Source organism: Gigantopelta aegis, chromosome 4 (genome assembly GCF_016097555.1).
Source record: "Gigantopelta aegis isolate Gae_Host chromosome 4, Gae_host_genome, whole genome shotgun sequence".
Taxonomy (NCBI): Eukaryota; Metazoa; Mollusca; class Gastropoda; order Neomphalida; family Peltospiridae; genus Gigantopelta; species Gigantopelta aegis.
The window spans coordinates 80147475-80173527 of record NC_054702.1 but is presented as its reverse complement, the minus strand read 5'-3'; the positions used below and the strand labels follow the sequence as shown (position 1 = coordinate 80173527).

The 26053-nt window shown below is 35.6% G+C and overlaps 2 protein-coding genes across 2 annotated transcripts in view; both read left to right on the top strand.

The window, feature by feature from the left end:
* The first annotated feature begins 711 nt into the window (after positions 1-711).
* LOC121371182 (ubiquitin thioesterase OTUB1-like) lies at positions 712-14134 on the top strand. Its single transcript, XM_041496888.1, has 8 exons — positions 712-814; positions 6599-6651; positions 7737-7835; positions 8643-8761; positions 9869-9953; positions 11333-11436; positions 11791-11881; positions 13386-14134. The coding sequence occupies exons 1-8, from the start codon at positions 784-786 to the stop codon at positions 13593-13595; spliced, it is 792 nt and encodes a 263-aa protein (XP_041352822.1). The 5' UTR covers positions 712-783; the 3' UTR covers positions 13596-14134.
* A 3362-nt stretch (positions 14135-17496) lies between these two features.
* LOC121371181 (N-acetylgalactosaminyltransferase 7-like) overlaps positions 17497-26053 on the top strand; it is a 32022-nt gene continuing 23465 nt past the window's right edge. The window contains exons 1-2 of the mRNA XM_041496887.1: positions 17497-17983; positions 24998-25181. Of these exons, the coding sequence (XP_041352821.1) occupies positions 17828-17983; positions 24998-25181 (340 nt within the window). The 5' untranslated portion in view covers positions 17497-17827. The remainder of the gene's footprint in view (positions 17984-24997; positions 25182-26053) is intronic.

The following is a 26053-nucleotide window of genomic DNA, read 5'->3' as shown; positions in this document are numbered from 1 at the left end:
TGGTGCATTCGTTTAAACCTTTTGGTTTTAACTGGGGCATGCTTATCTAGCAGTTCAGTTAGAATTGAGTACAGTTTACTCAATGCATTATCTGGATGGATTACTGATCAATTTTATACCATCTAGATCGGACATTGCTAAATCAGAGATAAACTGTTCTTCATTAAATGTTTTATAGCATCGGTAAGTGATAGTTTTATGATTTGTATAGCCTTGTAAATTATTTTCGGATACCCATTTTATTTTACGAGTTATACAGACTGGGTAATGATCACCCATGGCTAAACACGGTACCTTAATTTCAACAATATGTTCTCTATGCGTAGAATAAACGTATCTATAGACTAGTGGTTGCACTCTCTGCTGATACTCTGGTTGGCTGAGTAATAAGCTGTGCAAGGTCATAATTAGATACTAGCAGTGACCAATTTGTGTTTGCATCACGACTGGTATATCCTGTCTGTTGGATGGTGCATATAGAAGATCCCTTGCTACTAATGGAAAATCGAAGCGGGTTTTCTCTCTAAGACTATATCAGTATATGTCAAAATTACAAAATGTTTGACATCCAATAGCCGATGATTAATAAATCAACGTGCTCTAGTGGTGTCGTTAAAGAAAACAAACTTCTTCCTTTTTTCTTTTTCTTTTTTTTTCTTTATAATTTTTTGTCTGTCAAAACTATTCATGTAGGCTACTATTTTTAGGGTTTCCGGAGAGCAAGTAGAATTTACAGAAAAGGGACGTCCTTTGCTTTCCTTGTGCGCATGTTCGTATTCTGCTATGGCGGAGGGAAATTTGGAATACAATCCTGGTTTGATTTCAATAATTTATAATATTTCTGTTTTAATTACAGTTATACCACTAGCAGAGGCCACTTGTTTATTATATGTTTCATATATCGCGGCAATAATATGTTTAAGTTTTACGCAGATTGTGTACTAACAGTCTAATCAAATGTTGAAATGTATTGATAAATAACCTGTTTTCGTGCAGCATTGTATGGTTCTATAGTCATTGACACAACCAGTCATTTCAATTCACATAATAGTATTAATACTAACTTATTGATAAATTTCATGCTAGGTGCTTCAAGTCGTTTTTACTTTTGTTGGCAACTGACTCATTTCACGTGTTAGTGGTCAATTAGCCCGAGTACTCTGACTAAGAGAGGTAGATGGACATTTGGACATAAATACGCTCTCATTACAGTCCGAGACCAAGCTATGTATTTTTTTTGGCAATTCCCGACAACCAAAAGTTGGCAAAGATTTCCGCTCAAATATCACAACAATCCTATGTTTGACGTTAAATACTTTTACATCGATAATTTTTGAATTAATTGATAAAAAAAAATCCACATATTAATCACTAATACACACACTACAGAAAGAAACCCGACAGCACCCACATTCAGCTAAGCTTCGGCAAACTCCGGACAGCAGAATTCTAAGTTCGCCGACCTATATCGTGACATTGCGTCACATGATCGCCCACTCAGCCATTCCGTCTACTAGGCCCAGTGGGTGATCACGTGATCTACGTCACGAAATAGGTCACCAAGCTTTGTAATTCTTGTGACGGAGTGTCACGAAGCGTAGCTCAAATGTGGGTGCTGTCGCATTTCTTTCTGTACTATGTGTATTAGTGATTAATATGTGGATTTTTTTTTATCAATTAACTCGAAAATTATCGATGTAAAAGTATTTAACGACAAACATAGGATTGTTGTGATATTAGAGCGGAAATTTTTGCCAACTTTTTGGTTGTCGGGAATTGCCGAAAAAATACATAGCTTGGTCTCTGACTGTAATGAGAGCGTGTTTATGTCCAAATGTCCGTCTACCTCTCTTACAGTCAGAGTACTCGGGCTATTTGACCACTAACAAGTGAAATGAGTCAGTTGCCAACACACACTCATTACAGTCAGAGACCAAGCTATGTATTTTTTTGGCAATTCCCGACAACCAAAAAATTGGCAAAGATTTCCACTCTAATACAACAACAATCCTATGTTTGATGTCAAATACCTTTACATCGATCATTTTCGAGTTAACTGATTTTTTAAAAATCCACATATTAATCAGTAATACATATAGTACAGAAAGAAATCCGACAGCACCCACATTCAGCTACGCTTTGTGACACTGTTACAAGAATTACAAAGCTCGGTGACCTTTTTCGTGACGTAGATCACATGATCGCCCACTGGGCAATTCCGCCTAATAGACGGAATGGCTGAGTGGGCGATCATGTGACGCAACGTCACGATATAGGTCAGCGAACTTAGAATTCTGCTGTCCGGAATTTGCCGAAGCTTAGCTGAATGTGGGTGCTGTCGGGTTTCTTTCTGTAGTGTGTGTATTAGTGATTAATATGTGGATTTTTTTTTATCAATTAACTCGAAAATTATCGACGTAAAAGTATTTAACGTCAAACATAGGATTGTTGTGATATTAGAGCGGAAATCTTTGCCAACTTTTTGGTTGTCGGGAATTGCCAAAAAAATACATAGCTTGGTCTCTGACTGTAATGAGAGCGTATTTATGTCCAAATGTCCGTCTAGCTCTCTTACAGTCAGAGTACTCTGGCTAGTGGTCAAACAAAACAAAAAAAATCTAAACTGGACTGCTGTGTCTGTTACTTAGCCTTGTGACTGTTCTTGAGCCCCATTCTGTTTAATTTTTATATGCAGGGTATGTCAAAAAAGAAGTCACTAGCCACAGGACTAGTGGGTTTGTAAAGCACTAGCCCAAATTTCTGCACAATTATAATGAACTTTTAGACAATCTGATTAAAATTAGCTCTACTGGGTCTACCAGTAGATCTAACAGCATTGTGTGGACTCCCATGTCCAGGTGACATTTCATCAATAAATAACAATTTAAATATCGACCAATTACACTTCGCCTTTTTAGCGTTATTCGGGAGCATAAAATTTTTAAAAATATCAGGCGAGACTATGCAGTAGGCGAACAGGGGGGAAAGTGCAGTAATAAACTCTGGATTGTATACTAGTATAAACAGATTTTATGGCTTAACATGCACATTCAGAGCAAGCTATTGTAGCGCACACTTATGCCGGCTCCTATGTCCAGGAAAGAGTTTGAGGTGGGTGGGTGGGTGGCAAGTGCAAGAGATCACCAGTGGCCTGACCAGGGTCGGTAGTTGGCGGAGGCACTTGTTGTGCTAATGAATTTTGAATATGCCGTAGGATTAAGTCCAAAATATAAAAGATTACACAGTTTTCATGAGGTAATTTGGTGAATAATTTGGAATGGTTCATCAAAAATAAATTGAGCTATTTGAGTAATTTTGACTTAGTTTGCAGAATATAATTTTGTACAAATTTCCCTTATATTGTCATTCAACTCTTTTCACTTTTGCTCCTCCTCCTACCCCCCCCCCCCCCCCCCCCCCCCCCCCCCCCCCCAAACAAGAATTAAATGCACAATACATGGTCTTGTGTTCAGTGTATTTGGTATTGTCCCAGGAACGGTGATGTCAATAGTTTAAATAGTCAAACTGACATAAAAAGAACATTGGCAAGATCTAACTCGTTAATTTATTAACAAAAAGCTACTGTGATGCTTTGTTCAAACTGCTATAAATAATAGGCTGAGCCGATTCATTGAGTGTGGTGGTTATTATAAAAGTAAATGGTTTTTTCTGATTGCCGGCATCTTTTTCTCAAGCAAGTTCAACATTAAATTATGTAAATAAAACAAAGAGAGGAAATCAAAGCATGACTGGCATTGTACTTGAGGGTGTATACCACCAAATGAAATCCGATAGACAACAATAGTAACATATGTGGCTAAAACTCATACCTGCAGCATATCAATCGACATATATACCACAGATATAAATATTACCACCCCTCACCCTTAAAGTGAATCAGAAAAAATTGGGGATTAAGCTGCTAATTTTTGGGTAGCGTCTATGACTACCCTAGTTCCACACAAAATTTGAGTACTTTTTTACAGATACCCCACACGTGTTTCAAGCACAAGGTTACTTGACACAGTGGTACTAGATGAAATAAAATTGCATACATTTTATGCCCAGATGAAACAATTTTTTTGTACAACCAATACACTCACATTTATCACTAATCACAGGTGCACATCGAACTTTGACCCAGCCGGAAGTTATTTGGTTTAGTACTACTATCAAGCCCTTTTAAGAGATCAAAACTGGGGCAACGACGGCCATCAGTAGGCAAGGTTCCAATAATGAGCTACTCTCGGAATTCTAAGTTCAAAATTAACATGTAGCTCCCTTTTCACCTTTTGGTGAACCATTCAAAAATGCACCAAAATTCCTTCATGAAATTGCCCCTTTTTTTTTTCACTTAATCCTACGGGATATTTAAATTCAACAGCACCAAAATATTCAGTAGATTAAAGGGCTTTTCCCATAGATATTTTGCCCACTAAAACTTATAATCTATTTAACACCAAAAGAAAGGTGCTTATATATATATATACAAAATCTTATTAGTCCCCTACCGGTCCAACCGGAGAGGACTATAGGTTTCAGAAGATTTTGAGATATTGAGCTGAAATATTGTGTATAGCTTCATCATGTACTGTTACAGATCAAGCTTGACTTTCATGGCACTTTACCTATTTTTAACGGAGTTATGGCCCTTGAAGTGAACTTAGGAGATGTAAAAATTAGTTTTCCAGACTTTTGCAATGCGTGGAGATATCAAGATGAAATTTTGTATATATAGCTTTATCATTTGTATAGAGCTTTACAGATCAAGTTGAAGTTTCGTGGTGATTTACCCACTTTTCAGAGTTAAGTCTTACCTGTTAATATCATCTAAATAAAATTAAATTCCATACACACGACTCTCATCTCTCTCTTCTTTTCAGCTGTTTTGCATTTGTCAGATATAATATTGTTAGTGCTTTACTAAATGACAGATAATATACTGTGCCAAATAAGTTTAGCAATTACGTACAAGATATGAAATACAGACAACCTGATTGGATGTTGAATTTATTTGTACACATTATTTCATTGATACAGCATTTCTGAATGTAGCCAGCAGTAACACGTTGTCATGGTGTCAACGTGGTCACTTTAATGTCAACTGATGAAACGGAGGGGTACATCTACCAAAATGTTGAGAGAGGCTCAATAATGTGTGTGTGCACCAGCGGCATTGATGACAGCAGTACATCGTCGTCTCTTGGTCTCATTAATCTCAGGAACAGTAATTGCATTCCATTCCTGGTTCAGAGCAATTTGTAGGTCATGGACATTAAGGATATGAGAATGGTTTTCGCGTACCCTACAGCCTAGTAGGTCCCATGCATTCTCAATTGGGGACAAGTCAGGGGACTTTGGTGGCCAGTTCAACACTTGGATGTGGTTCCGCTCAAGAAGATTAGTGGTTAGCCTAGCGGTATGTGGTCTAGCGTTGTCATGTTGAAACAGAAAGCCAGGATGCTGCTGCAGGAATGGAATGACCACTGGTGTAATGATCTCGTCGCAGTAACGTTGAGCAGTCATGTTTCCATGAATGAAAACGAGATCTCTTTACCTCCACCATGAATGCCGGCCCAGACCATGACGCTGCCACCGCCATATCGGTTATACTGAATGACGTTGTCTGCTTCATATTGTTCTCCACAATGCCTACCATCCGCAAACTGAACACAAAACCTGGATTCGTCTGTGAATAATGTCTGATCTCATTGTCTGCGTCGCCAGTGTTGGTGTATTCTGGCCCATCTCAGACGTTCCTGAATGTGGCGCACTGTCAGGGGAACAGCAACAACAGGGCGACGTGCTTGTAATCCAGCAGCATGGAGACGGTTACAGACAGTTTGAGCATGAATTCTAGTGCCCGTGGTTTGCTGCAAAGTACGGGCTAAACGAACCTGTGACGTCGAGATGACGTCACTAAATACCTATCTTCCCTTGGAGTAGTTAATTGTGGTCTACCAGAACGTGGTCGATCTTGCACTTGCCCAGTTTGGTGTACGCGTTGTCGGAGTCATGATATGGTACTGCCATGAACACGAAAGTACTGAGCGACGTTGTGTATGCGTTGGCCAGCGTTAAGCCGTCCCATTGCTTCATGACATTGATTTTCCGTTAAGCCTGGACGGCGACCCATTATAACAGGATAAATTCTTCCTTTTGTTTTTGGATAATGTTGGTTCAGTGCATCAAAATGTGATTTCAATACATCCGTATTTCACGCGCTTCTGCGACAGCACAAGCGTACCGCGTTTGCACGTGCAATACACATAGCGGCGTGCGATATGACAAATGGTGTTCTTTTCATTACCCAAAGTGACAGGGCATATGCAACTTTTTTGGTTAAGTATATTTTTCAATACCGAAATCTCAGTATTTTGAAATTTGCTTGGTATGGTAAATCGGTATTGACATATCGATACCGAACAGTATATATATACAGTGTACCGCCCAGCTCAAATTGTTAGTATTTAATATTCTGTTTTGGACAATTTGCTTTCATTATATCATCCTTGATTTTAAAATTAATGCAGGTACTTTACTTTTTTTTTTATAGAAGTGACATGTAAGTTTAGTGCTTTCATTTTATTTTTTACAGAAAAAAATTATGATGAAGAAACACTTGCTCAACAGAGGGACATTGAAAGACAGGTATGTTTGTTTTAATTAGGAGATAACCATAAATTCTGATTTAATTTTTGAGGTAGGCTATCATGGACTTACATAGGGCTCAAAATAGGAAATCAAATGTGGTCAGTTGTTTAGGGTTTTTTAATAGCATGAATGCATAAATCAGTGTTTAACAGCATCCCAGCACAAATTGTTAAAAATATATATATGCCACAAGAAATATTTTTTGAGCTCTAAGAAACAATACGACCTGCTAGAAATAGGACTGCACAGGGTGAGGTGTGAGTTTGGGATAGTGTGTGAAAAATTAGCTTGGCACCTGAAACTTGCCAATTTGAAATCCGATCGTAGAGAACATTTTGTTCAGTATCGTGTCATAATTCGCTATGCACGTTTCAGAAATGGCTACACAATTTTAAAACATTAAACAGTAGTTGCTGATCAATTTTCAGTTGACTAGAAATATCGCTAATCAAGATTTTGAAAACAAAATGTACCCTGGATGGTGTTGACAGTTTTGTGAACGGTGAACGGTCTGGGTTCAGAACTGGTCATGGTAGTGTGTTCATGTTTTGCTGCTGCAAGTACCTGTACACAGTGACCAGTTGACTACAGTGAGCATGGGCGTTGTCGTCCTGAAAAACAAAATGTCAATACAGCCTGACAAGCAACGGGAGCAACAATGTTGTCAGAGTAGTGTTGATGGGGAGCCTCCCTTGAACAATATACATTTGGCATCTAGCAGCATCTGGGATTCATATTAGAAATGAAATACTTCTTTTGAACAGTATGTATGTGTGTATATGAAGAATGGTTTAAATATGCATTGATTGTCAGAGGAGCAATTTTTAATAGTAAGAAGTAATTTGAAATATAATAAATTCAGTTAAAGTAAATCATGACTACTAGACAGTCAAGGAAAAAGTTATGATTACACCAACTAAGTATGAATAGCTGAATTTACAATTTTATGTGCTTTGGCGGTGGTGGGATTTTATAAAATCATGTTTGCAACATTGATACAAACATGCATTTAAAGCACATCTGCATTACTCATCATTTGTGATATTGATACAAAGCTTACCAATAAAGGTATTTTGTTTCAGATAGCTGAGCAGAGTGACCTAATAAGCAAGCTACTGACACTTAAAGAGCTAGTGGAGGAATACGCCAAAGAGGATGAAGTTTACAGACTTAAACTAGCTGTAACTGTTTCTATTTTGTTCACCATGTTACTGTGTTTTATATGTGCACTTTTCATTGCCACGAAGATTATCCCATAAAGAGTACATCTACATGTATCTTTTCTCAAGTGCAAACCATGTCATTCTTTGGCTACCCTGTATACAAATCAGTCTGTTATGTAGTTCATTCTAACTTTTAATTTTGTCCTCATATCCAGTTATGGTTAAGGCATACTGTCCAGATCACTCACCTTTTGCTAAACAGATACAAGACCTTCACATTCAGTACTTTAGTGAAGTACCATCTCTACTGTTTGTTTTCAGTTAGTTTGAATGCATGGGGAATAGATGATTAACCAGCATTAAAGTTTTGTTTACATGCAGCTCAGAAAGGAGGCAAGTCTGGGTTTAAGTCCTAACATCCTACTTGATGGATCTTTATAGTTTTGAAATGTCTAAGAATATGATATTTGCTGTCCTGTATAGTGAGAGTGAATACTAACGACCACCCACTGTGTAGTACCAAGTTTGTCTCATTCTGTAGATTTATAATCACAATTATAGTGACGTTTTTTCATGGTCCCTTTTTAAATATCAGTATAGAACAGAAACTCTAAACCCCTTAAAACTGGATAATGAACTTGATCCCTTGGGTGTTCAGTAGAAACTGGTTTCACTGTAATACTAGTTGATACTCATGCTCAATATAATTTAATGTTAACTAGGTATTAATCACAAAACTTAGTTGACCTTTGACTAAAATGATATTTGGTAACTTCAAAATTATTGCTGGCAACTGACAATTTTTATCTTTTTGTCTTTATTTAGGATTTACAGAGCAAATACACATCTGTCCGGAAAACTAGAGGTGACGGAAATTGTTTTTTCAGGGCATTTGGTTTTGCTTACCTTGAGAAATTACTTACCGACAGAGATGATTTGAAAAGGTTTGTAAAAAGAGGAAAACTATCAATTAGCTTTTTATTTTGGTAAAAAAGTGTCTACCTCTTAAATGACATATTTATTTGTGCCACTGTATAAAGATTTTATTCAGCTGAAAGTAATTGTTACGGAAAGCATTAACATATATTTTTATTATTATTATTTTATGGTACTTGCATGCAATGCTAGTTTGCCTTCACTTAGCACATTTCAGAGAGTTAAATTATGAATTGATCTTCAGTGTTCTCGCTGGAGGGAGGCCGCGCGGCATCACACCCTTCAAAAAAAGGGGAAAGCTTGGTTACCATATATTGTTGTGTGTTGGTTAGTCGACTTTGTGGAAAGACATACTGCTTATTTTGCCTCTCATTATTTGCTACAAAAAAGATGATATGAAATACAAGTTGTAACATTCACGGGAAATTCCGGTTTTGTTGAACTAATCAAAGTTTTAATATTATTATTTCAAGATATATGTAAAACAATAAAGATGTTTGTAAAGTGATCCCCAAATGTGGGATTTAAACAAATGTGTTCATTTTATTTCCATCTTCATTTAATAAATCGATCGCTTTGATATTTATTTTTGGAAAGGTGGTGTATATATTATTTGGTACCCAAGATAAATTATTTTAATTATAAACACTATCACTTCTGTTGTTTTGTGATATCCACCCAAAAATGAAAAGTTTATAATATTTTATAAAAGAAATTGCTGAATAAACCGAATGACAGAAAGTAAAATTCATTAGTTACCATCAATTAAATCTGCAATGGAGGACAAAATATCAGACGATAGTTAGTGGAAACAAATGACCGGTCTGATCACATGACACATTTGGTGCCAAATAAGTGGTTTTTCAGTCGGTGTGCATTTGGAAATAGCGGAGTTAGTTGCTGTACAATATAGTAGGGTGCAGGAAAATAAAGGAGGGCGGCAAAATGCAATAGCCCCGCTTAAATGGAGCAGCGAGAACGCTGATCTTTAAAAGTTTCATCTTGATTATTGCTCTAATATTATGTGCTATTTTATAGCTGTCGATCAATATTTATGTTTCTTAGCTTAATATTTTTCCTTTCATTTGATACATTCAATAGTTGTTTTATTTCAGATTCAAAGAAGTCGCCAGTAAGAGCAAAGATGAATTAATTACTCTGGGCTTTCCACAGTTCACAATTGAAGACTTCCATGACACTGTGAGTGCAAAATCCCCTTCTGTCAGATTTTCCGGTATTATACAGTTAGGTTGTTGTCTCCATTTTATATCTGAAAAGTCTTTCTTTTAATTAGCTCATGTATTGTCATTAGTGATGTGCAGTTAACCATGGAATCAGTTCTGTTTCAGTTATAGAATGAAAACCGAAAAACGTAACCCTGGAGGTTGGGGGGAAAAAGTACTTTCAGTTTTCCAAACTTGTCTTTTTTTAGTCCAGCTCATCCAAAATAGGAAAACAATTCCTAGGTGAGTTAATACCAAAATACATTTCTGGCACTAACCTGCTGAATGACTTGTATTTTTTCCGTTTTGACATGTTGATCTGCAAATTCGACACTTGTTTCGAACGTCGTGCAGTGTCGTTTGCAATGCAAACTCATAGCCATTTTAACTTTCAGAAAACCCCATTTGTTTGTGATCATAATGTCTATTTTACCGCACCACATTCACGTGATGTTTTCTTATGTGAAAGTCGTCCATATTTATTATGTGTTTGAACCCTTGATTTGTATCCATACTTTGGCCAAGGTAGTTCCAGTGGGTTTTCCAATTTTGGCTATTTTCATAAATTTCCGAGACCATGAATTTATTCACTGTTAACACTGAAATCAGAAAAGGTTTTCTTTGTATCAAAATGAGAATTAAAATAAATTGTTTGTTAAAGTTAATCCAGGTTACAAACGAACATAATTATCATGATGTCGGCCATTCTTATCGTATTGTGTGACATTACCCAAGAACTTTTGATATTGACCCATTTGAAACAACTCTACCATTTGATTCGTACTCACTCTTTGGCCGAGGTTTTTTAAGTGAATTTCTTTTGAACAACATTTTTTTCTGGTTATTTCCCCTACTTTTTTATTTTAGTTGCTGACAATTAGTTTATTTTATATATGAAATTTTTTTTTAAACATTTAAGGGAAAGAATCAGGATAGTGATAATATCTGTAGGCTAATGTATTTTTATAGTTACTAACCCCAACCCAGCTCTGTTACATACATACACTTTGCATTGTCATTTCAGTTTATGGATATCATAGCTCCGGTGGAGAACAAGAATTCACTGACAGCTCTGTTACATACATTCACTTTGCATTCTTATTTCAGTTTATGGATATCATAGCCCAGGTAGAGAAGCAGCGTTCACTGACAGCTCTGTTATATACGTTCACTTTGCATTCTCATTTCAGTTTATGGATATCATAGCCCAGGTAGAGAGGCAGCGTTCACTGACAGCTCTGTTACATACGTTCACTTTGCATTGTCATTTCAGTTTATGGATATCATAGTCCAGGTGGAGAACAAGAATTCACTGACAGCTCTGTTACATACATTCACTTTGCATTGTCATTTCAGTTTATGGATATCATAGCCCAGGTGGAGAAACAGTGTTCTCTGACAGATCTATTACACACGTTCAATGACCAAGGGTTATCAGACTACTTTGTTGTCTATTTGAGGTTAGTGGTCCTACAAGTTGTTATGTTGTCATTTTAAAAATACCTTTCTTCACATAGTATGTTATCTACAAGTCAGACCTCAAATATATTGAAGAGTTTATTTTTCACAGTATCGGAATCTAAGCTTACATGAAGAGTTGTATTTAGCACAGACTTTTTTTTAAATGTTAAAAATTAATTCCATATTTTATACATACTGATTTTTTGTTTTTTTAAATGCGCATTTTACCTCCACACACTTCAGATTTATATTTTAAAAAGTATTCATTCTTAGCAGAATTGTGCACATTAAAGTTTGTTAAGAATTCATTTTATATGCAGTTTGAAATTATGGTGTTTTTATGTGTTGAACAGATTGATTGTATCAGGGTACCTTCAAAAGGAATCTGATTTCTTTGTGAACTTCATTGAAGGTGATCGAACGATAAAAGAGTTCTGTAGTCAGGTAAGTTGTAACCATATATTAATGAACATTTTCGAGGTTCTGCTTCACTGGGCCCAATTTCATGTGCCTCTTCAGTTTTACAATCAAAGATCGAAAGATAAAATGGAAACTTCACTGGAATTTATTGCCACATTTTGTAGAAGAAACTCTTTTAGTACTGTAGCTATACAAGTTTGTCTTCTTGATACAATGTTGTGTGTCATTACAACATGCCACACATTTAAACAATATTAGGATTAGTGGTGAAAGATCATTATTGACTTAGTCAATGTGAGTACATGAATATAAATCTACTGCCTTCTTTGTTATATAGGGGTTTGCTTGAAAATAAATAGATTTTGGATAGTTAATTTATCTTTGCAAAACAATGTGATGTATATTGTTGCCAGTCCATATCTTTAGATCCATGGAGGGGTCATTTTAGCATACATTCCGTTCACAGAGCACATGCTGGTACAAGGAAACTATTCTATAAAAATTTTTAATTTTGGTCAGTTACCACTGATGCTTAAAGGCATACTGTCACAGATTTAAGGACCGTATTTCTCTAAAAATGAATACTAAATCAAAATTACATAATTTTTACAGACCACATCTAGTTATTGCATCACTTTAACTACACCATGATGGAGTGAAATCCATGTCAATCCTCTCAGCAATGTTAGTTTTTGAATTATGGACCATTGCCATAATTCAATTATTTTTACAAAATATCATTAATAAGTTAAGTATGGTGGTTACGTAGATGGTTCAAATTTAGGGACAAATCAAATATATATATTTTAAGTAATACTTTGTTAGGCCATGTAATAGGTCAGTGGTCTGTGACAATATGCCTGTAATATAAAAGAAATATTATTTTGATACACTATTATGGAGTTCACGGACATGGTTTTGGTTATCTACCAGTGATAGTTAAAACAAGGTGTTATCTTTGAAAGTAAGAATCTGTTTGAGAAAAGTAGGTGGCAGAACATAGTATGGTGTATACTTCAGGATAAAAAGTAGGCAGCAGTGGCTCAGTATAGCATTCAAATTTATTGCCAGCCATTTTCTAATGAACACACATAAAACATTATTAGTTCCCTACCGATCCTACTGGAGGGGACTATGGTTTTCATGTAAATCTGTCGGTGCTGTTACAGATCAAGTTTGACTTTTATGGCGATTTTACCCATTTTTGACAGAGTTATGGCCCTTAAACTTAGGAAATACATAAATTTGTTTTCCAAATTTTTTGGTTGTGCAATGCCTCAAGATATTAATCTGAAATTTTGTGTATAGCTTTATCATGTTTTGTTATAGATCAAGTTTAACATTCTTGACGATTTATCCGTTTTTCACAGAGTCATGGCCCTTGAATTTAGGAGATCCGATAACTTGCAAGGCCAGGTAGGGGACATGTATTGCTTGTCTTAGATTTAATAATAGTGATTCAGCCAGCTCTGTCTTATTGCAGTATTTTTTAATATTTGGATTCTCTTATTTATATGTTATATTGCAGGAAGTGGAACCAATGGCAAAGGAAAGTGATCATATTCATATCATAGCATTGACCTCAGCACTGGGTGTTCGAGTCCGAGTGGAATATATGGACCGTGGTGTGGGCCCATCTTGTAACCACCATGACTTTCCAGAAGATTCCAGACCTCAAATTCATCTGTTGTATCGTCCCGGACATTACGATGTTTTATATCCACACGAAACATGTTGACTGCATGTTCTGTCTAGATGTGTCTACTCGTTTATAGTGCTTTTCAAATCATCAACTTCATCTGCATGGCATCATTAATTAATTGGATATTATTACTAGTTTAATAGTATGCCTGTTATGAGAAAAACTTAACATTCAGATATTAAGCAAGGAAATTCTTTGCAAGACTTGTCTTTTATAACAAAAACAAATAAAAAATTTGATGCTGAAGATGTTGATTGAAAACTAATGAGACTGTCTGACAGTCTAATTGTAAATATTTGTTAATGAGAAATAAATGCTTTCTTTTATTTTGTGCATATGATTTGTGTGTGTTTTGTGCCATCTTATTTTTGTGATTTGTATCTTTGACAGAGTGTCTGTAACATTCCCTGATCGAAAGGAATAAGGGATCACATAAATAGTAACTGCAACCAAAGGCCTCAATCCATAGGGTCAGAAGTTGACAGTCGGTTACACTACTGACATTCAATACCACATTACAACTTTGTAATATACAGACATTACCACGCTAGTAGTAAATAAAATTGGGTCTACAATTCCATGTGTTATTTTATTTCTTTCCATAAGTATAATTACAAGCAGGATCAGATTATTTTCATTACTGTGTGGCCCTTGCTTTGAGGAAAAGGATTAATTAGTACCTGCAGCAGTTCTTTTTTTTTTCTTCTCAAGAAATTGCAAAAAGTATACATCAATAAATAAACAGCTAAAATACATACTTGACAGAATACCAAATAACAGTGATATAAAACTGCACATTGATAAAAATTTATATGTTCCTTGTTATGATGGTCCTTTCCAATTTTGCAAATTTAATTTATAAGGGTTTTTTTCCCTAAAATATATTATTATTGCAATACATTTTTGATTAAGTTGACAAGATGGTGCTCGATACATTACCATATACATAAAAAATCTAATCTCTCAATGAGATCATTATTTCTTTCTTTAAAAACAAAAGTATAAAAATAATGTTTACCATAAAATTAATCCATTCCTAAATAATCAAACAACACCAACTGTGGGTTAAAAGTTTGTTTTGTTTAACGACATCATTAGAGTACATTGATTTATTAATCATCTGCTATTGGATACATCCCTGCCCCAACTGGAATAGTGCATGAATTTATGTTAATGGGCCATTAACATCTCTGCAAAGACTTCTAATTGTTTAAGATGATGAGACTGACAATCGAATCAATCAACCATTTGACAGAAGAATAACTAGAAATGATGAACACAGACACACTAACAAAACATTACATACATTTTTATTTTTAAAACCTACTTTGTTATAAATATGTAAACAGTCATTAAATTGCATAGTAATATTCATGTTAAAATCGAACAATAAAACATGCCAATATGTTGTAGTTTGTTATACTTCTACCATCGCCCGACATGTTTTGGTTTCTTCTTAAATAACAAGCATCTTGACATCACAGACCTGATAGTTATAATGATCATGTGGCTTACATGAATAATAACTGATTTTAGTGAAAAATCATGAGCTACAGTCCAGGATATGATCATGAATATTTACGTAAGTGTATTTTAGGCCGTTTTAATTTAAGTGGTGGGGGGGGGGGGGGGGGGGGGGGGGGGGGGGGGGGGTGGGGGGGGGGGGGGGGTTCTGAGCACTAGCATTTTTGATGTGGAATGTTCAAAAGATAAATGCCTTAGAAAATGATATTTGTACAGTGTGATCTGTCTAAAGCGGATCACACTGGGAACATAATATTTATCTGATTTAGACAGAATCCCAGAATTTAGAACATTTGGGACATAGAAACTTGGCGTTCTTTGACAGGATTCCGGTTTGTTCAGGGTCTGTTTAGATCAGTTTCACTGTATCAAACTTGGAGCATACAACCTGATAAATTAATCCCTTATTTGCCAGCACTTGTAGGTATTTTGAAAAATTGCCTTTTCACTCATAAATTGTTCCTTGTACAAAGTAAATGACTGTTCGTTTGTTTTCATTGTAGAATATATACGGGAATACATTTGATTTACATTTAATTATTATGGCAGGGAACATTTTGTTTTTAAAATCACAATTGGCGATATTTCAAGTGGTAGCAACTGAACAAAATGTCCCCTGTATTTCTTTTTTAAAATTTGTTTTGACAAAAGTTTCTTATAAAAACTCAGTTATTATGTGTTATGACTACTATCAAATCTAGTTTAATTCATCGGACATGATGTCGAATTAATTTTTTTAAAGTTTGTTTGATTTAACAACTCCACTAGAGCACATTGATTTATTAATCATCAGTTTTGACATACAGTCGTAGAGAGAAAACCTGCTGCATTAGTTTCCATTGGGAATTGGGAAATTGTTTAACGTGCATATTCAGATCAAGCTGTTGTAGCGCACACCTGTCCTGGGCACAAGTACCAGCCTCAGCCGGTTCTTCCGTCCAGGACAGGAAAGGGTTGGGGTGGGTGAAGGAGGGACCACCTGCACTGGCAGGTACAAGGGAGCACCAGCAGTCCAACCGTAGTCGGCAACAGGTGGGGGTAGTTTCCATTAGTAGGAAGGGGTCTTTTATATACACTATCCCATAGGAACCGGCCTTGGTGGCGTCGTGGTTAGGCCATCGGTCTACAGGCTGGTAGGTACTGGGTTCGAATCCCAGTCGAGGCATGGGATTTTTAATCCAGATACTGACTCCAAACCCTGAGTGAGTGCTCCACAAGGCTCAATGGGTAGGTGTAAACCACTTGCACTGACCAGTGATCCATAACTGGTTCAACAAAGGCCATGGTTTGTGCTATCCTGCCTGTGGGAAGCGCAAATAAAAGATCCCTTGCTGCTAATCGGAAAGAGTAGCCCATGTAGTGGCGACAGCGGGTTTCCTCTCAAAATCTGTGTGGTCCGTAACCATATGTCTGACGCCATATAACCGTAAATAAAATGTGTTGAGTGCGTCGTTAAATAAAACTTTTCTTTCTTTTCTTTCTATCCCATAGGCCTTTAATAAACCAGTCGTGGTGCACTGGCTGGCTTTGCTTAGTAACTGGTTTAACGTGTCCATATACCACTTTTGAGTTTCGAACACGCCTATCCCGAGTCCGGCCACCGATAGGATCGGAGGTCTGACTCGGGACAGGAATGCACTGGCTGGAACAAGAAATAGCCCAATGGCCCACCGACAGAAATCGATCTCAGACTGACTGCGCATCAAACGAATGTTTTGCCACTGAGTTACGCCCCGCCGTCTTTTTTTTTTTTTTAAACGTCAGGTACAGTATGGAAAATTTAACCCTTGATTGTACTTTACAAAAAATTGCATATTTAATGAAATGAGTACAGTGAATTTGATAAATATACCAGGGTATTTTTTTACATTTATCGTGCACGATCTCACGGAGGTAAAAAGACCATAAAATTTAACCTTTTTTTGGGTGGGGTTTTTTTTTTATAAAGTGGTCAAATGTTCTCCCACTTTGCTATATAACATTGTCAACTTTTATTTAATTCATATATCAGTAAATGTATGTTCACTCCCCCCCCCCCCCCCCCCCAATTTTTTTTTTTTGCTGAACCCACCACCCCACCCCCAATTTAAAAAAAATAAATAAATAAAATTACAATGTACAAACATTAAATTTGAAAAACGGAATTTAGACCAGTGTTAAAGTAACCGCCTACTGCACAGTCTGTCTGGGATCAAACCCCGTCGGTGGGCCCATTTGGGCTATTTTTCGTTCCGTCTAGTGCACCACAACTGGTATGCGCTATCCTGTCCTGGGATGGTGCATATAAAAGATCTCTAAATTGCTACTAATGGAATAATGTAACGGTTTCCTCTAAGATAAAGATTGTATGTCAAAATTACTAAACTAAATAGCTGATGATTTATCATTCATAAATCAATATGCTGTAGTCGTGACTAATAAAACAAACTAGATTTTGGGGAAATCCGTAATCGGCCGAAGTGTTCCGAATGCTGCCAAACAACATTACCCGACCGGAACCGCTAGATGGCTACACGTATTTCCTGTCCACCTGGCTGTATTATGTTGACATTTTTTTCTGTTAAGATTTGCAAAAGTTATCTATTAAGTATTTAGATTTTTAGATTAATATGAATGAGCGAAAAACAGGCAGTGCTTAGATGGTTTAGCAGTGGAACTCCAAATAATTATTGCATCAAGACGGGACGACTGACATAGATTTTCAATTGCAAGTGGTCAAGTAATCAACATCATCGTCATTGAACATGGCAAGATTGGCTAAACTGCTGATGCGAAAAACATTTATTTTAAAGCTAGGATTGTGCATAGCAATTTTGCTATTAATAGGACCTTATTTTTTCCATCTTTATGATGAATCAAGTGATCACAAATCGCCTGTAAAGAAAAGTGGATCATTGCTTGTAAGTTCGCTTTGATGGTTTTGTGAGCAGTGAAACTAAGGTCAACAGTCACTTTTCGCACCCTTGTATTCTAATTATGTATGTTGTCCAATGTATACCATGCCATGTTTATATGATTCATATATAAATAAATGATTTGATTTAGAATCTTTAATGCTGTTTTGGGTTCGTACACAATAAATATAGCATATCTTACCGTAATTTCACTTGAAATCCATATTTCGTAAAAGGTACAATTTTTTAATCACAATATTTTCTTCAAACACATTCAGATGCATTAGGCCAAACAAAACAAAATACTTGTTTCCTATTACATGCTGGAAAAATATAGGGTAGGTAGGTAGGAAAAACATTCTATTTTGGAAAATAATTTTATTTATGGATATTAAATAAAGGTGTTGACTACCGGTATCCAAAATAACCTCTGCATGTATAGAAATGCATTATGCAAACCAACAATACCATTCAGCACAGTGTTTTCCCCAGAAATAAAGTAAGGCATGGTAAAGTGACGTTTTGGGGGCATATTTTGTGTGCAGTTTTAAATATAAGGGCTTTTTTTTTCACATAGGTGTGTTTATAGGCTTCTTTTTACATATGCAACTTATAAATTTATAAAAGGCACGACATTTTGATTTTGAGGGCAACATGGTGCTAACCTATCTGTGGGAGAGTACATACAAAAGACCCCTTGCTGTTTAATAATAGGTAGAAGGTTTACTCTCATACTAACACTTAACTTCTGTACTGGTCCAGGACAGATTTGGTTGAACCTTAATTGGATAGAAACCAGTAAATAAGTTATAACAATTTCTTTTAATGAAAACTGAAAAGAAGGGTTCTATATTTATCTGTCCAACAATAACATTTTAATTTTTTTTTATGAATATTATCTTTCCTAGTGTATCTAAGAAATGGTAGACTTACCAATTTTATAATTTGCAATGTTAGTTTTTTGCATCCAGTATTAAAGTACACACTTGGTTTGAAGCAATCAGTTGGTCCAATGAATAGAAATGCAGTACAAATGCTCAGGATGTTCAAACGAATGTTGAAAAGTAAAGTTTGTTTTATTTAACGACGCCACTAGAGCACATTGATTTTTATCTTTAATATCATCGGCTATTGGACATCAAACACATGGTCATTCTGACACTGTTTTTAGAGGAAACCCACGAAGTTCCCAGTGACCACTTACAAAAAATAAAGAAACGCATCAAGATCTTACTGACATATTTAATCATTTGATTTGGCAGTAAACTCCATCAGTATCGGTAAACATTCCTTTCCCTAGTTTATCAGAAGGTCACTAAATTTCTACAAGGCCAGTTTGTCGTTGGAGTAAATCATTAAATTTATAGTTATTATTATTATTAATCGGAACACCTCGCTACGCTAGATGTAGAGTAAATCGGAAAAGATCGCATATATTCATGAAAACAATTTTCCGACTCTTCGCCCGGTATTTTACGAAAGTTACCGAACTTCAATTTGAAGGAAAGTAACTCCATCAATCAATTGTTAGAAGAAAACATTTCGTGGCTAACTGGTCGCCAATAAAACTAAATTTGCGACAGTAGAACCACCGATATATGTCTGCAAATCGGAAAACACAGTAGGATTATCCCCTAAATGACAACAAATTAGTGCTTGTGATAGTTTTGGAATGTTTTCGTGGAAATCGTTGTTATATTAAAAAACATTTTTGGATATACCAAAAAGGTTTTATGGTCGGCAGGTTCAAATTAGTGTCGGTCGGGTAACCGGAAACAAACAATATTTTATGATACGCCTTAGTAACAAACAAAAAAATTTCAATAGCAAGTTTGCATTGGAATTTTTTCAGCATTCTTAAAACGGAAACGTCATGTACCCAGTGTATGGTTATTGTACGGCGATTCAAAGTGACATCATTGGAATACTGACGTCATTCAAATTCAAAATTACCTATATTATTACAATGCTTCGCCACATTAAAATAAAAACTGGTCTACTAACCTTGACCCCTGTCAAATTTCTATAACAAGCGGACAATGTTTACAGGTTAGTATTTTATTTTTCATAATTCTGGACAAAATATTAATTTTAAGTTTCAAAAGATGAAAGAAATAAAAAATACCTTTTATCAAATATATCATATCAAAAAATTACCATTGGATATGTTTTATTGACTGTGTACAAAGCCAAAACAAGGGTGCGAAAAGTGACTGTAGTCGACCTTAGTCCGAAGGGATGTAGAAAATGTGGTTCTTTCTATGTCCGAATATTGTTACATACCCTATATGTAGCAAAACCTGTGGCACCATGTTTTAACCGTTTCTCAACTGAAATAGTGCAACAAATGGACACAAACCAAAAATGTATAAACTACTGTACTCGCTAAATCCCGATTAAAGTACTTGCATCATTATTAACAAAATAAATCTTCCACTAACAACATAAAAGATTTGCCCACCATTTTAAATTTGCTAAATAGAGGGAAGCAATTCGCCATGCACATTAAGAAAAGTATTGACTAAATGTGCACTCTGCACTAAATGAATTGTTATTAAAATGTTGACCAGGCAAGAATTTTAGACGTATATATTTTCAACAATATTTAATGCATATTATAGCTTAATATCAACAAGTCTATAGGTATATTTAATGAATAAAAGAGTATAAATGTGATGGTTAGTATATATAACGGATGCAGCCAGTTTACTCCATCCCACTTAGCTCGAGTCACCTCTAGCCTCCCCCCCCCCCCCCCCCCCCCCCCCCCCCCCGCTCTTATTGATATTGATCCAGTCATGACATTAAATTTACATGTTTTAAAACCAGTTACAATGCTACACGAAGAAACCCGACGTCCCTATGTGAAACGAACCTGCACTGTACTTTCTTCTGGTGACGTAGAGCAAAGTGTGTTTCTTCGTGTGGTGTTGGTACTGGTTAACAACATGTAAGTTTATTGTATGACTGGACTCAAGAATAATCAAACTAAAGCTCTGTGGCATCAGATTTAGGAAAAAAAAATTATTTTAGACATTTGGTTGTCGACAATTGCCAAAATATTACAGTAGGGCTGGAGGTGACTCGAGCTACATACCAGTGAATCTACCTTCTGGTGAGTAGGTAGTTATGTAATACCTAACATGTCACAACAGGTCTTACGGCAATTCCACATGATACGAGTGCCTCATGTGAGAATAGCTAAGACAAACATAACGATTTCATCTGGTGCTATGCAATTGGTTATTCTCATATGAGGCGACTTGTATCATGTCATGGTGTGATCACCATTAGTCTTGGAATTGAAGAAACGGAGATACTGGTCTGTTGATTTTTGCAGAATGATGATACAGGAATGTGTCGTAATTTTCTGTAATAATATTCTTTTAGACCCACTGGCCTGGTGCCTGTCAAAATTACCTATGTCAATCAATTTGAGCCTGTCAAAAATTAAACACTGCCTGTCGACAAAATGTTGAAATAATATTACTCTCGTCCTTTGTTAATCATGTACAATTATATTATACACGTAGAACTATTTTTCATGATGTAGTAAAATCTCATCTAAACATTACACCCATGGGCCAAATTGAGCCCAATTTAAGGGAGCAGGTTAACTTGCCCCCTACCAACTCACCCCACACTGTTTAGTCAATTCACTCCACAAAATGTTAACAACTCACCCTGGTGATTGGTCAACTCGCCCCACTTTATTATGTTCAAAGTAAACTTTAAATTAAAGTCACAGACCCTAGTTTCAACTCGTAAAAATTGACACTAAGTTTGGTTAAATATGCAAACTTGTAACACATCAGGATAAAGTTGGAGTGGAACAAGAATCTGTGACATTAAAAGCATGAAATACCTTAAAAACAGACTAGAACTCGACTTATAACCATTTCTTTTCAGACAAAAAAATGAAAACTGTCTTTTGTGATATTAAAAACATCAGGAGGACCAGAACCACTTCGGGTACATGTACAGAAATGGATAATCTAAACAATAAAATGTTAATAATTACTGATTTCAGTTATCACAGCTCTTTTGGTGAAAAATATGCCTAAGTGTTTAAAAACTAGGGTCTGTCACTTTAATATATTACATTTCACTGAACTGCAACATACTTCACACCAGCCCATTAACTGGGAGATCAAAGTTGTCAATGTCACAGTAGTAATAGGAGCGATGGACAATTATATTAAATTAAACTGCTTTGATCTGCTATAACCAGACCAGCACAGATGCGTTGGTGCTACTAAGACTGCATGGATGACATATGCAATGTTTACTTTACTAATTGGTCTTTCAACAAAATGTTAGAACAACAAAAGGAAAATAAAACACAACTTGTTCACAACTGTCTTGCTTTATTCGCATTACCAAGAAATCATTGATTTCTACTATTTTTGTACAATAAGCATCCGTTGTCCTCAAGGAAATAATTACGGGTATACACTGACAACGTTAAAGGAGGGTCACAGTTCATTGTAATATCTTAAGTTTGTAAATACCAATAGTCAAGACAAACTGGGAGAATAATTATAAGATATATGTAGTGTACATAGTCATTATTAATGATATGTTACTCTTTATCTGATATTAGGACCTCCCCAGTTTTAATAAGAGAAAAAAAAAAAGGTTCGTAATTGCAGTTTCACTGTAATGTTAATAAATAAAATGATACATTAAAGTTGACCAAACAGTGTGGAGAGTTGGTAACTTTTTTGGGGGTGAGTTGACTAAACTGTTTGGGGCGAGATGGCCAATCATTAGGGCAAGCTGGTTCAGGGTTGAGTTGACCAGCATTCCAATTTAAAAAGTACGGTTTTGATACGTTTCAATTGAGGTAAACATTGGTGTTGTGAAATACAATCTGCAAATAATAACTACAGTCAATTGTGGATAAAATAATGCACCTGGATTGGGGGTGGGGCATTTTGTTCATAATCAAACAAGAAAAATAAAATTTGTGACTGCCCAGTCACTGCAATGAGGCAAAAAAAATGTCAACAAACTCCAATCACGCTCGAAACTGAAATAAACTTATAATAACAAAGCACCTAATAAACATAATGAATAATGTGTGCTTTAGTTATTTAAAACAAATATAAGTTTCCATTTAATTTTGATTGCATGATTGACATTTGTAAGAACTGCAACACAAGCTAAGGTACTGTTGATAAATGTAGACAGCTAACCCGGAGCATATGCATATTGCACTACGGTCATGTCCAATCAATCAATGTAAATAATGACCGCTACCCGCAGGACCGTGCAGTTTCAGAGGCACAACTTGTATTAAATAAACACAATGGCACAAGATTATTCTTCTGTGCAGTTTAGATGGGTACATTTTTGTGTTAAAAGATGTATTGAACCATTCGGAACACATCGACTCATTGATCTTGCATGGGTCTATTAATAGACATGGGGAAACTCCATTTCCAGGTCAACGCAAAGGCGTTCTAGCAACAGTTCTATCAGCATGTGTATGTTGCATGATATGGTCAAAAACAATATTAAATATGTATTTTGAAATGTACTGCATTGAACAGCTTCAACACTAGTGCAAGGTGCACATTACAGACTACCAGTACAGAAATACTATATTTTGTGTCGGACAAAATAACCACTAATATTAATTTTGTGGCTGTCAAAGCTTGATAAATGATAAATTTATACTGGTCAACGACCGTGACCAGCCACTTATATCCAGACTTGATCCAGTAAGCAAGAAATAGGTATACATTATTTTCCTATGCAAAATAAATGCCAAATGCGGTTAAACTGGCTACAATATAAATCAAAATAACTTTTCAGTGATGTATCATGTTTTGTCCATGAAGCAGCGGTATAGTTCAGAAACCTACATACTGAAATAATAAATTGGCTCTTTACCTAGTTAATTGGTTTATTCTTTTAAGTCCCTCCACCTGTGATTTCTGTTTGGCAGGTGTGTATTCGGTAGATTACCAAAGTTGCGATTGTCTAGTAGTGACTTCATCTTCTGGACACAAAAATAATATGTACCAGTATTATTAACATCACAGAGTATTGTGATGCCTTTTTACCAATCAGGGCCTATATTTTTGAAGTTATCTTTGTGCTACGAAATCGTAAAACCATTGTGCTGTAACATGAGACATAAGGCCTAAAAACCAATGAATGTTTCAGGTTTTATCCTTAAGAAAAATAGGGTAGGTAGGTAGGAGCTTCTTTTATTTATTTAAAAAAATAATATCACATCAAAAGGAGAAACCGTATAATCGGCTGAGGTGGGACGAATCTAAATTGCTGATTGCAAAATATCAGGAATCATGATTTTTATTTGATTTTTAAATTTATTTATTTATTCGTTTTTGTTTGGTTTGGGTTTTTTGCTTTAAAAATGTCAGGGTCACTACATAAAATTAGGGTAGGTCGGGAAACAGGAAATGCCCTTCTTTCGTTTTTTTTTAGGCCTAAGGCTTATATTTGACCTAATTATTCCTAACATGTACTTAAATTGTTGTCTAGTGGACAAGTGAAAATGTTTGATCAGTCAAAAACACAGTCCTTATATTTGAATGAAACAAACCACTTATATAGACAAGTGAAACTATTGGTGAACAAGTAGATTTCTTGAGGTATATGTCCAGTAGACTAGTGAATATTTCTGCTTATTTCTATCACTGTAAATATATACTGTGATGTACAAATGTACACTACTTGACTTTCGGTACAGATATACCAATATATGTTTCATGATAAACAGTTTGTGCCACCTTAAATTTGTGCAGCATGTGGTTTGGAAGCTCTGTACATCACCATAGTAATGCATATCATCCATCAAACATGATAAATGTAATTGCTTTACTTGACATATATGTTTCCAAATATCCCTACTTGGAAGTTGAGTTGTATACCTTTTACTCATATTAAGTCTACCAAAAATGTATTTTTTTCTTTTCTTTTTTTTTGGGGGGGGGGGGGGGGTTAAGCTATTCAGGATTGCTTCATTTAATCTTTTTACCATTTCAGACTTTTAAGAAGAAACATGATCAAATTGTGCCTGATTTGAAACAGGAAAATGTAATACCCCAACCCAACTTAAATGGTGACATTCCAAGTCATGATGAAAACAAAGAAGGGCCTGTAGCCATTATGAAGAAGGGGATCGTTGGCAACTATGAACCCAAAGAATCAGAGGGAAGATCAGGACCAGGTAACAGTAAATCACAGAAGGGCTATCTCTGGCTCTTGCCAGATTTGCCAATTGCAAATTAAAAAATGAAAAGAGGCAAAAATAATTTCATGAATAATTAATAGTTTTATAAAAAAAACTTTACAGTTGGGCCAGACCTGTCAACACTTTATCCAATTTTCACTGGTCTTAATTTCATATTAATCTTAAGTGCCACTATATGAACCAATTGTCACATTTTGTGGCTCAAAATAACAAAGTCACATGGTCCTACGTTTTGGTCTCCTAATTTTTTTTCTTCAAATATCAACTTTGTCCTGTGCTTTCTTTTCTTCTTTTTTTTGCTTTGCCATGCACAATTTCAAAAGTCCATGAATTGCTGTAAAAGTTCATATTGCATGTGTTAATTTTTATTATAAAAGTCAACAATTATGGAAAATTTAGTTATTGCGGTAAGATATATTTCCCAATTTGCGTCACTGTACAATCTCAACATATTTAATGTACACCTTTGAGGTCAGTGTGAGATGAAATTTACATACAATTACAACAGATATGTGTACTATACTACAGGCAGTTCCCAATGAAGTAAACTGGTATTGTTTCATAGTCATGGCAAAATATGTGTCATTATACAAGCACACCTTGTCAGCTGATATTTGTAACATCTACCATCTGTTCTATGGCCAGTAATTTTGGTTTGGGTTGGTAGCAAGTTCTATAATGTTTATTTAAATTTCTGGCACTCAAATGTTACTTTTGCCATGTCTTTGTATTGTGCTCCTTCAATACTAGATGAAAATGTCTGCTGATTACTACATTGAGGCTTTTAAATTGTTCTTGTGATCATTGTCTCACATTGGGTTGTATGTATTTTTACCACTCATATCATT